Genomic DNA, 12,595 nt, shown 5'->3' on the forward strand with positions numbered 1-12,595 from the left:
GAATATCTATCTATTTAGTTACAACATGCACAAGTGAAGGGGACGGATGGATTTGAAGAGAGGTATGAAGAGTTATTAGTTCTGGCCAACTGCAACAAAGGCTCAAATATGGAGTGTCTGTAAATGTGTAGCCGGCAGCACACTTTACATTTTGCAAGTGTTTTGCACCCAAACGAGGTATTGAGAGGATTTTTTGCAACGTTTTATAATATAATAACAGTCTTGTCAAATAAAATTATATAGATTCTGTCAAATGTGATTTCACTTTACATATTCAGATTTATTTGTGGGGTTAGATGGCTAGATTAATTTGAGATAATCATCTGTTAAACCTTGTCAATCCCACCTAGTCACGGCTCTTCCTGCTTCACAAATGGTATCTCCGTGGACCACCAGCAGGAGGGGGACACGTCCGCCTCCATCGCCCCCATCCCCAGCTCTAATGGGACAGGACGGAGGTGTACCACGGCCATTATTCCATTACACACTTCATCTTCTGCTCAAATCACACGTCATGTGAGGAGTCTGGGCTTTTCCACCAGTGCCACATCAGCAGAGTGACAGAGACGATATGGAAGACAAGGCTTTGGACATCAACCAGTTGTTTCTGTTGGGAAATGGGGACAGAAAACATGAGGGTCCAAGGTGGTTTCAAAATTGTGTCTAAAAACTAAGCCTCATCTCGGGATCGTGGTGACGTGAACTGGTCCAAGCAAGAAGCAGTGAGCAGTGAGTCACTAATGCTGAACTTAAATGCCCCATAATCATAACAAAATATAGTTTGCTTGAACAACGTCAAGCTCTTGACTCACTTTGCTTTGGCATCTCATTTTTATGGACCTAAATGAATGTCTGCTCATAACATACATTACGGTTTGCAAGGCGATCCCTCATCAGGAATTGTGTCAGCACTCTCCTGGCAACAGAGGAAATCACAAAGGGAGAATAAACAAATGCTAGCCTGTCCTCGGCATGGTAATGTGAGGACGCAGTTGTAAATGCTCCAAACGAGTCTGGTAATAATTGACTTAAAAACAGAAGATCTCAGAGCTCTGTCTATGATGCCAGAAAACGAGGACATTTGGACTGTTTTTGTGACGCTCAGAGGGAAGATTCATTAAATAAGCGTAAATGAAGCTAAATACAACTCCAGGTATGTTTTTGATGAGGAAACAATATTAGAATATGTTTTATAGCTCAAACAAGGCAATTTTGTCATAGTATGCAAAGAAAATACACTATATAAGCTCAATACAACAGAAAGTGCTCTTTTTTTTATACGCTATTTAAGGTACTGGTACTGTAAAATTGAAATAACTTAGCAACATTGAATAAGAGTGTTTAAGAAAAGCATTAAATAAGAATAATAATAGGAAATAGGAAAACTGCAACTTCTTTCCTTGTTAATAAACACTTAAAATCTGACAAAATATCTTAAAAACCCAATGTTTCACTAAGCTCCATAGGCTGTCGGGTAAACACACTTGCCTTGTCTACATCTTAGGCATTTCCTCCTCTCTTCCCCTGCCATTCTAACCATCCCCCTTCCAGACAGCAGCCATGTTGACAGCTAAACAACTCCTCCACAGTTGTGACCCTCCTCCCACTGGACTTTTGATGTGTCTCCAAACTTACACCCTGTACTTTCCCCCCGTATTAGCAAACATTGTTCTCCTGGAGTATGTCTCAGCCTAAACCCCGTGTAAGAGCTAATCGCAGGCAAGGGAACAAAGCACGTCTTGTTGTGGTTGTACGGTGATTAATGGCTGTCTGAGAACACACACCTAGACGACAACATTGACTGGGCCGCGCTGGCGAGCTGAAGCTACGATTTCCAGGCACTGGACTGGATCGGAGTATAAGGATCAATGATCGTGGAGGAAGGGCAAAAGCAATGGAACATGGTATTTGTTGCGGTGTTGGAGGAATAAAGTGTGGTTTTAAAAGGAAACAATAACTGGTTCAGCTTTGTCTGAATTGTTCTACAGCGCTAAACTTCTTTATCTTGTATAGATTCAATTACAGGTCTTTTTATGGCAAAAAAAAAAAAGCAGGGTTGCCTCTCCGAAGAGCTGACCTGTAACTTGGCCTGGATGTTCCCATGGAGGCAGGTTTATTCCAGACTGCAGAACATTCCAGGCAAATTAATGACAACAGTCTCCCACTTCGAAGTCTGCCGCGATCCTGGGAAGGACATTTTTTGCCATAGACAAAAATTCAAACAAATTGAGTTTAAAGGCAATTAATGTCTGTACCGGAGTTGTTTTCAGTCCCAAAATGATGTCTAAAACTTAAAATTCTGCAAAACGTTGTAATAACTTGGTCGTTTTATACATTTTCAGAAACAGTTTTTAGATAAATAAATAGGTCTTGTGGTCATTTGTTATCATATAGATGATTAGCCCAGAACAAGGTTTCAAACTCCTAAAATATATCTCTTTTTGGGTCAAACCTATAGGGAAAATGAATGTGAACCAAGTGGTGGGCGGTCATTGTTGGGCCCATCTTCAGATCTCGAGGAATGTTTATAGTCAGAGTACCTTCCCCAATTTAGCTTTTTGTCCTGCTTGTATTTTGTTAAAGGTTGATGGAGTATCCAGAGGAAACCCACCCAGAACAGGGAAAAGCTTACAACTCAAGCCCAAAACGCCTACCCAACAATAAAACTCTAGAATAGTATGTACAAGGACATAAACATACAATATCAAATCAAACATACACTTATTGTATTTTAATAACAGCGTTTTAAGCGTGTCAAATAGAAGAAATGCACAGAAACAAGAAAAGCAGCTCAATCAACACTATTAGCAGCACACAGTCTTACAAGTGAGTTCAGACAATGGGCAATTGTCATGGACAGACAGGAAAGCACTAAACTGCATGTGATGACAGAGTGAAATATTGGTCATAAAGTTGGGATTTTTTACCTTATTCTGGTGAAATGCTAATTTTCCTTTGTTGTTTGTTAGATGGATGATTATAGACTAAATGTGAGCAGCCATTTTCATTAAGAAATATGGAAACATGTGCTTCACTGGTGGTTGTGCAGCATCACAGGGTCGAGTCCAGCACTCGACATTTACCAACTGTCTGTTCCCCCTCGCACCCCCTTTCACACTACTGTTCTATCAAATAAAGCCTTCAAGCCAGTAAAAAAAAACAAAAAAACACACTTGAAACTCCTTACCTAACATTGTGGCAGAGAAAGACGGCAAACGTATTGACAATATTCAGATACAAACTATTCCAACAATTCATATCATATTCAAATCTCTCAATGAATGATCTGTGCCGGCACGTTCTGTCATTGGGTGTGTCGTGTCTGGCCAGGCGTTGCGTGCAGCAGGTGAACAGTTTTTTTTTCCTCCGGGGTATTTCTGAGCTAATAAAAAAGGCCCAGAGCCAAGTGTTTGTAGCTGATGCGTCCAAATCTGCCCAGAGACAATATCAGAGCATTTACAGACACAGCTGATTTACAAGAGAACATTTGTTATGGTAAGATTGAGTTATGGATTTGATAGAAGGCAATATGATTAACAGAATGCAGCCCGGCGATTGTTAAAAGTACAACATTTTTGTTTTTTTGCAAAGGACATAAGGTTGGCTCACAAACCGGTGACAAAAAATGTGTTTATTTGTTCAAATTAGTCTTCTGCTTTGGTAAATATAGTCTAGAAATACACTTTTATTTGATGGCTGTTTATGCATAAGTTCATAACCCACTTTATGCACATTTGAACTCAATTATTTACCCATTATTGCTTATTTTATTGCTTTATACAAAATGACCAAGTTGACCGCCAACCCGTGACCATATTTCATTTCAGAATTGGCACGCATTTTCATAATTATATTCATTCCCGTCTTTGTGGCGCCATAAAACTATGCATCAATCCACTCTTTCATGCTCCAATTAAATTAGTCTCATACCCCTGGCGCTAATATTTCTTGATTATTTGCATATGTAAGTATTAGTATTGACTTAGCTTTCCATTTGTCTTGACTCTGTTTTGGTCCCAAATTGGACAATGGGTGTAATTGGCGGCCACCTGCTTGTTGAATCGGATCACGCTGGCTGTGCGTTCACATCGGTTCGAACTCGCTACAGCAGCTGCGGATATGATAAACGCAATTACCTCCCTGCATGTCGTTTCAGTAATATAGGCCAATCATCAGCTGACATCATAAATCTTTCACAGATGAGAAGTGTGATAAATGGGAGACGGGGCATGTCAGATTTGGAGGCTAATCAGATTTTAAATGTATTTGTTGGTGGGATGCTGCAAACTTAATAAACAAGTAAATAAATCAATGTATAAACAATGTGCAGGAAAAAGATTAAAACAGTAGGTCTCTTCCAAAGCTCTATCTCGCAATGGCTAAAACCGAAGCCCAGGAACAAAACGTTTTGGTCCTTAGATCGCACATTAATTATATTTGTGAAGTAGTGTGTAGTGGAAAGTGAAGATGGTGGTGGCCCCGGATTGACTATTCTTGAAATATATTCAATCCAGTTATAAAACAATTTACCGGTATGACATTTTTTTCATGCACTCTCAGTATTTCATGTGCAAAAATGTGATAATTCTCAGTTGAAACTAGGGCTAAAATAACACATTATTGTGACAACAAAAAACTGTAATCGTTATCTATAAAGACTCACACACACACACACACAAACAAACAAACAAACACACCTACGCACACACACACACACACGCGCGCGCGCACACACACACACACACACAAACAAACAAACACACCTACACACACAAACACACACACAGGCACACACAAACAAACACACAGACACACAAACAAACACACCTACGCACGCACACACACACACAGACAGACACACGCACAAACACACACACAAACAAACACACCTACGCACACACACACACACCCACACCCATGTCTGAATCTAATTTTCATTAATAATGCAGTTTTGATCAAGTATTACTGTACAACTAATATAAGTTTGACAAGTCGACTAAAACGTAATCACTGCTAAAATGAGCGTGAGTTGCAGCCCTGGCACATGTCTTCACTAAAGCCCATAGTAGCAGCCCACCCCTCAAGTGTAGCTTACAGCACCTCAGCTTTGCTTGTTTACCTCTTGCATGACCTCCCTGTCCTCTGAACTTCCCCAGTCTCTCCACACCCTCCCCTCGCACCCGGGCCAACTAATTTTCTCACATGGTTAGTGTCATTGCTCATTTGGGACACTTGCGACATTAGAGGTCTGAAGTCAAACCCCATGTCCCTTTCTTTTCTCTCTTTTTAACTGAGCGCTCCTGTCATTGGGAGCACTTTCAGATCGGCCTTTTGCACCCTCTGCGAGCCCGCCCCCCCTCGCACTGGTCCTATTGGGGCCCAGACAATAGCCAGGACTCCCCCCTTTGCTAGGCTCTGCCCCCCGTTGGGTCCTCTCGTGGCGTCCCGCGAGCTCCGGGCTGTAGTTTGTCACAGGCGCTGAGCTGAGACTGATTTTGATTGCGGCAGATGGAGCGGAGCTGGAGCGGAGCTGGAGCGGTGGTAGCGCAGTGGACCAGGAGGACCCTAGCTCTCCTCTAGGACCTAGGACTCTTTTCTCCCTTGGTGTTTTTGACTCCTTGATTATGAAGCTACTCATCTGCCTGAGGTTCACTGGCTTATCAACTGCATAATAGATGAATGGACATTATTTTATACATTTGATATAGGTGTTTACGTTATATATAGGTTTTAAGGTGTTCTATACATTGTGACAAAGGGTGAAATAAGGCAAGAAACAACAGATAAACAAGACATAACAGAACATTTTTGTTATTGAGCAGACCTTTACCAAGGATCAAACACCAGACTAATTATTGGTCCATTGACCCATTGCGCCCCTTACATTAAAATTCTATTTAGAATACATTAGTTTGTAGCTAAAAACAGACCAAGAATGATACTAGCATAGTTCTGAGTTTTTATTTGTTTTATTTATTAGCCTAAATCTATTTTACAAGGGCGACCTGGCCAAAGTGGACAGCAGCATTCATCATAAAAAAAAAATTACACATTAACACTGAAATGGATGAAAAACATAGTTCAATGTTTAATTTGTTTTTTGTTGTTCCGTGAAACGTTTTCGTCCTTTCAGGCAAAGTTGAGTTCTCAGTTGTTGTTTTTTTTGCTGTTTGGAAATGACAAACGAGCACAAACAACTTCAGAATTTCTGCTATAGCAAAATTCCATTCAGACAAGATTCTCCCAAGAAAACCACTGTCGACTCCGAAGAACAAAAATAATCATTTGATTGCTCTCTCTAGACAATTGCCTGCTTCAGATTTTTGACAGTAGATGAAAAGCTGTCTGCTGACCTAATTATATCTTTTTGTTGGCTTCTCTGTTGCCTTTTGAGTTGTCAAGAAACACAAAGATCTCTTTTCATTTTTTGCACTGTGAGGATTCCCGAGTTGTCAGCTAAATCTACCGTGTTATGATCACTTCACAGTTGGTGCTGGAACACGCTAACAAGCTTGTATGCGGGTGCTATTTTAATCTGCCTAGCTTGGTTTTACAGGGGACCATCCTTTGTAACCATGAGCACTATCTTTAGAACCGTTAGCATGTAATTAGCCCCTATAAAGAAGTTAAGTGTGAACAAACTCATTCAACTTGAAGACTTTGCCATTCATTTCCTATTCCATGTTAAGACCCTAGTTAGCGCAACATCACAAGCTTGGTGCTGCTTTTTTTGTTTATGTCCACCCCCATTTCCCCGGACCCCCTACCCAAAAAGATAACTCCTCCCCCCTAGAGAAACCCCCAGTTCTGTCGCTCCTCAGGGAATAGTCCTACCACCAAAGCTATAGCGAGCCGGGCTGAACAAACCATCTAACATCTAACTCCCCCTTTAGCACCACATGTTAAACGTCCTGCGAGGTAGGAAAAAAACGAGAAAAGAGAGAGAGAGAGAGACAGACTGAGGCAGGGGGAATACTCAGAAGAGAGATCAAGCTAGGAGGCGGGGAGGGGTGGGCGGGGGTAGCGGAGCCAGCAGCAACACAGCAGAGCGAGGGAAACGGAGAGACAGCAGTGGCTTTGCAGGAGTAGCAAGGGTAGTGTGCGCGAGCGTGGCCACCAAGGGGATACGAAAGGAGGAGAGATGTCGGAGAGAGAGGAAAGTCAAAGCACGTTGCCAGATTGAGCGAGACAGCTACGGAGGAGGAAGGATCCTAGTCAAGTCGAGAAGACAGAGGAGAGGAGAGACGAGAGAGGAAGAGAAGCAGTCAATGGTTTGTGGATGTTAACTTTGCCTGGATGACTGGGTAGCAGCTGCAAGCGGAGCAAAGCAGGAGCAAAACCGGTGGATTTTTTCTTCTTTTTTTTTTTTTACAATATGCATGTCCCTTGAATGCACCAGGATGCTGAATCTCCACACGGGTAAGTCAAAGGATTACCAGACGCATGATGACAAGCCGGGTTTGAGTGAATTGTGGACATTATTGCAGGTTGATAGAGGAGTCCCTTGCCTTGTGCACCCCAATCTAGGAAGGCACCAGGATTGTGTTCATCATGACTGCTTGTTAGGTGACATTTCAGTTCAGTTGCAGGGGAAATAGCTATGTCATGCTTCAAATACAGAAAGTTTAAAGGGACTACCTTTTTAAATTGAGGTTTAACTATTAAATGTTATTTGTAAGAGAGAAAATGTTAAATATAGAAACATTTCCAAGAATTACCATGGCATTCTTGATTTATATAGTCAAATTGCCATGCTTTGTTTCACTAGCTTTCAATTTCAAAGTATTGTCAATCTGTCTTGCAAGTTCAAAGAGTCTTGCCACTTGATTCAAGAGAGTTCCTTTCGGTCAAGTTTGTACCATGCCCACAACTTATTGCTTGAAGTTTATGCAGTGTTGACATATTCATTGATTAACTTGTCAAAAGTCTCTGCCTCTTGGACTTTACAAATGCCACCTAATCTCGAAAGGTACATTTTTTTTTTTCTTTTCACTTTCAACTTGCTTTAAGGCTAAATCGATCTACATATGCCCCCTGATGTACCTTGTAAATGTTAACCAATTCCAAATATGCTGATTTTCAAGATTCAGGATGAACCTTGTGGCGTTATGACAAGGTTGTGTCCTGAGCGTGCTCCCTGCTGAGCTGCTGAAATAATGGTATAACTTGCAAATGCCAGCCTAAATCAAGATGTCCAAAATCTCCTTTCCCTGCTCACATGTCCCCCATACGCTCCTCTTTTTTAAGCTTGCAGTTAAAAGGAATGGCTCGCTTGTCCTGTTGCTAGTGGCAACAACATGCGGCCAGGTTGTTGCGTAAACCTTTATAGATTGTCATTTCAAAAAGAGGGAAGGAGATACCTGTCACTTAGAGGTAAAACAATCCACTAGCAAAGGGGATTTGAAAGTGCCAGAATGTCATTTTCTCCTATGACTACTCTCTCAGGAAGATTAAGATTTGCTGGCCAACCCACTAATCCCATGCAGAAATGACAGGAATAGCACTGGGTGTAGCCAAGAGAATGAGAATATAGATAAACAGGGACGAGGTCTCTAGAAGTGTGTGTTTTAAATGGACCATGGTGACCAGCTTTAGTCCATATGTCAATGTCAGCACAGGTCAAAAGGCTGTCCTGATTGTCTTTTAGCACACGAGCTGGACTGGTTAAACACTATGAATATGGATGTATTATAGGAGAGGCATCAATGCATGTTTTGGGTCATGCAATGTTTTTATATACATTTTGCATTAAGAACATTTAATAGTGAATACTTCTGGGGGGGTTTCACAACATTGAAGAGCAAATGTCTGTATATCTACTCTACTACTTTCTAAATGGAGTGAAACGTAGAAAGTACTTTTCTTTATTGTTTGAGACCTGATGAAATGACTGAGGGGTTATTTTTAGCACATTCGTTGTGACATCATGCCTGAAGGTGTTGAGTTAAAGTCCTGACATTGAGGAAAAATAGAATATATGGAAAAAACTGATGAGAAAAATTAAAACATTGATTTAATTGTCTCTGTTGACCTGTGCAGACTACTATTTTTGACCTGTTAATAGCTCTATAAAGATGTGTAAACGACTGGGAGAGTGTGGGTGGTTGCATCATTCTGTCCAATAAGAAATGGCATCTTGTCTAGTTTGTGCTGACTTTTTCATTTACATTTTTTTTTTTCTTCAGCAAGATTTTCCCAAGATCTGTCGAAAATAGCCTGTGCCAGAATGCATGCTTTATGATTGGAAATGCCAGAGGAGGCTTGCTTGGTGATGAAAAGTACACTTCTCCCCTCAATTACTATGTTTCAGTTTGCAAATTGCACCATAGCAGCAGTTGAGATCTGGGAGACTTAATTGTTTCCTTTAGGGCAGCACGATATCAAGAAAAAACATGTGATCTGAGTTAGCGTTGTTGTGTGTGGGAACGATGATATAATTTAGTAATGTTGGAATTTCCCCTTTGTGATGAAAAGATGTGATGTTCAATTTAAATAATGTAGGAAAGGGTTACACTGTTCAAATAAAACAAGGAAAGTAAGTCAAGGAAGTAAAATAAAGCATGCAAATGTGTAGAAATGCAATGATAAAGAATATATTTTGTCTTGTTATATCTAGTCAATATTTGAAATAGTTTGTAAGATATGTCGCCTATTACACAAAGTCTACTTGGTGAGCGTTTGAACTGGTAAGATGTCAAAATTTGGTTAAACTTGTTGCTGGTTTTAAGTTTAATTCACTGTCACTGTAGTTAAATCTACTCAAAACTGGCTACTCAAGAGTACTTAACATCTCGTAAGGAGGAGATTGCGTGACAGTTTTCAAGGGAAGCCTTACTTGAAATTAGGGCCTCCGGTTTTTAAAATGTTTGCATGATGAGAGCTGACTGGAATTTCTTTTTTCTACTTTTAGCATAATTTATAGCCTAGTCTCTGTGGTAGGTCGAGATGCTCTTGATGCCATCAGTCGCCTTGTATTTGACACTTCATTCAAGCTCCTGTCGATTCTATGGAGCATTTTGTTTCTATAATTCACATTTTATTTGTTAAAGATAAAAAACATTGGGGGAGTAAACTATTGCTTGCTGCTATTTCTAGAGTGCTGCGTTTTGCATATTTGACACTTTGGTCAGTGTGGGGGGCCAGGAAGTTGTTGATGTTGTCACTCAGCCCTTGAGCATTTGCAAGTGTTTGGCACCGCGACCAGCTGCTGGTCAGCAATAAAAGATGGACCTTTTTCTATTTGTCAATCACAAACAAGTTCTCCTTGTAAATTAGTTTGAGTATTGTCCCGTACTGTGGCAGCTTCTGTTAAGTTGGGGGTTGACATAGTCAAGTAGTTGACACCATGTTCAAGTCCATTACAACCTCAACTTTTAATGTTTCAATGACAAATCCTCTGAGTTATCACTTTAAAGGAACGTATGTGCTGAAATTTACTTTCTCTTTTTGGAGCTTTTAACCATGCTATTAGAGTGTTCCCTCATCATCGCTTCATGTTTGAGGTTTTCTGCTTTCACCTTCCCCCTATCCCCGCCCACTATACGTACTTGTAATTATTAGAACAAATTCAGACTCCAGAGTCATACACGTAGGGTTGAAAAATCAATAACGAAGCAGTTTTGCTGTTTACAATGAGCAAAAAGTAAACCTGGTGATGTCATTTGGTTGTTGCTCCATATTTTTGAAGTTCTGTCATCAACACAATTCACTAATTTTGATCATTCATCAATTGCTTTCACAAAGATGATTTTGGTGCTAGCAGTTATTGTTTCTTGCCTCATTCAAACCGCCTCAATGCACTGCCCCACTAGAGGGAAAGTCTTCTAAGGAGTTAGACAAATGCCATGCCAGAGTTTTGGATTCTACTTTTAGTACAGTTTATGGCAGCGTCCGTGTGGGGGGTCAGGACCCTCTTGATACTGTCAGTCACCCCACGGCTCATTCACCAGTCACAAGTGTTCTTCAGCTCGCCCAAGTACTCGTCCAACGACTCCGGCAGACTCCCACGCAGAGGACTGAGGAGTCTATCCAATCATTTCTCAGAGTAAACACATTTTAAATGACAAAGGCCGCGCAGTTGACACGTATCATTAGCGTTCTCACAAGGTCAAAGCCTTAAACACTTACTGTCATCAGGGGCAGACATGTGACTTCCCACACCTCAGCTCACCTCAGGGGCATTCCACTCGACACAAATCACAACATCTCAGGCCAAACGTGCTATTTTACCCTTTCCTGTTAAAATACTTTGTCATCAGCCTGTTCAGATCATTTTATATTAACGACGATTAACTGACATCAGATCTACACTGTAAATACCAAAGAGTTTAAGTGAGTTTCCGGGGATGAGATGTCAACTAGTTTGCTTTTCTGTTACAAAGGATACACAAAAAACACATTTCAAGCATTACATTTTATTTGAGCTTCACAAAAAGTTAATATTTAAAAACAAATTAAAGGATCTATACTTCAAAATGATTTGCTTTGACAATGTTTTATTAAATTTGCCACTAAAGAGAGTTGTCAGCAAATCAAAGTAAGCTTCTTTTTTTTTGCACCAGAATTTGCCATTAAAATTAATCTACATAAATCTACCATGTTTTGTCCCATTTTACACATTTCCATTTATTTATTTATTTAGGCATTTACCCGTCAACCACAACCCCTCACCGCCCACAAACATTCAATGATTTTTCAAATGGTTTCATCCCGTAAATCATTTTTGGCCGACCTATTTTTACAGTCCTGCCCTCCATTTGTAAACCTCCCTGCACTGCATCGCCTTATGTCATGGCAGGACCGTCCTTCCAAGCCAGACACTGATCAAATATTAATAGTTAGTGGCATGTTTTAGGATGACATGTTTAGCCGCTGTTAGCTTAGCCCTTTTAGCGATAGCAGCAGCTGGTCATATCATTCCACCACTGTAGGTCAGATGTGTCACTGGACAGAACCGTTTTCGCCCGCTGCTCTCTGAAAACTACCTGGGGATTACACTGTAAGAGGATTGGCCAAGTGCATGGATTTGATTTTTATAGAATTAAAACTGTAATTCTGTCCCGCCCGTGCCCGCTTTATTACGTTGTGCGCGGCGCTCCGACTGATTTGAATGCCGACATTTGTTCCACTACTGTGTCCTGTCCTACATTTAGTCTCGGTTTAAAAGTCGCCAGGGACATGAACGGTATTGACAAGAAGCTGATTTTATGGAAAAGTAAAGCAGCAGTTTATTTGGTTAATTGATACTTATGATTATCCAGGTCACAATATAATCGTAAGAACTAAAAACTAATTATCATGACTATTTTAGAAGCAAGATTAAGTCATTTCCATCACATTTGTCTAATTGTGTGGCGCTTTTGATGACGCTGTAGTTGATTTCATAAAGCTGGTCACATACTATTGGAACAGAAAATTAAAGATTTCTCTCTTTTTTTTTGTTATGTGTTAGTAATCGTGAAAAATCATTAAATTGTGATGATTCTTATCACAAAAATCGTAAAACTAAATATAATATCATGACATTTATATCGTTCACCTGCGTGGTTATGTCACAATAAATACTATTCCTTACTATCAAAGTGTAAAATGTTAA

General features: G+C 40.3%; 1 protein-coding gene across 4 annotated transcripts in view; it reads left to right on the forward strand.

The window, feature by feature from the left end:
• Positions 1 to 12,595, forward strand: part of LOC140361706 (nck-associated protein 5-like) — a 246,145-nt gene that overhangs the window by 121,665 nt on the left and 111,885 nt on the right. The window contains exon 1 of one of the 4 annotated variants that reach the window (XM_072447515.1): positions 6,981 to 7,419. The exons of the other annotated variants lie outside the window; for them this stretch is intronic. Within the exon in view, the coding sequence (XP_072303616.1) occupies positions 7,391 to 7,419 (29 nt within the window). The 5' untranslated portion in view covers positions 6,981 to 7,390. Of the gene's footprint in view, positions 1 to 6,980; positions 7,420 to 12,595 lie in introns of those variants that run through there. 4 annotated transcript variants of the gene reach the window in all.

Source organism: Eucyclogobius newberryi, unplaced genomic scaffold, assembly GCF_026437365.1.
Source record: "Eucyclogobius newberryi isolate DKJ021-1_F unplaced genomic scaffold, fEucNew1.0.hap1 SCAF_1, whole genome shotgun sequence".
NCBI lineage: Eukaryota > Metazoa > Chordata > Actinopteri > Gobiiformes > Gobiidae > Eucyclogobius > Eucyclogobius newberryi.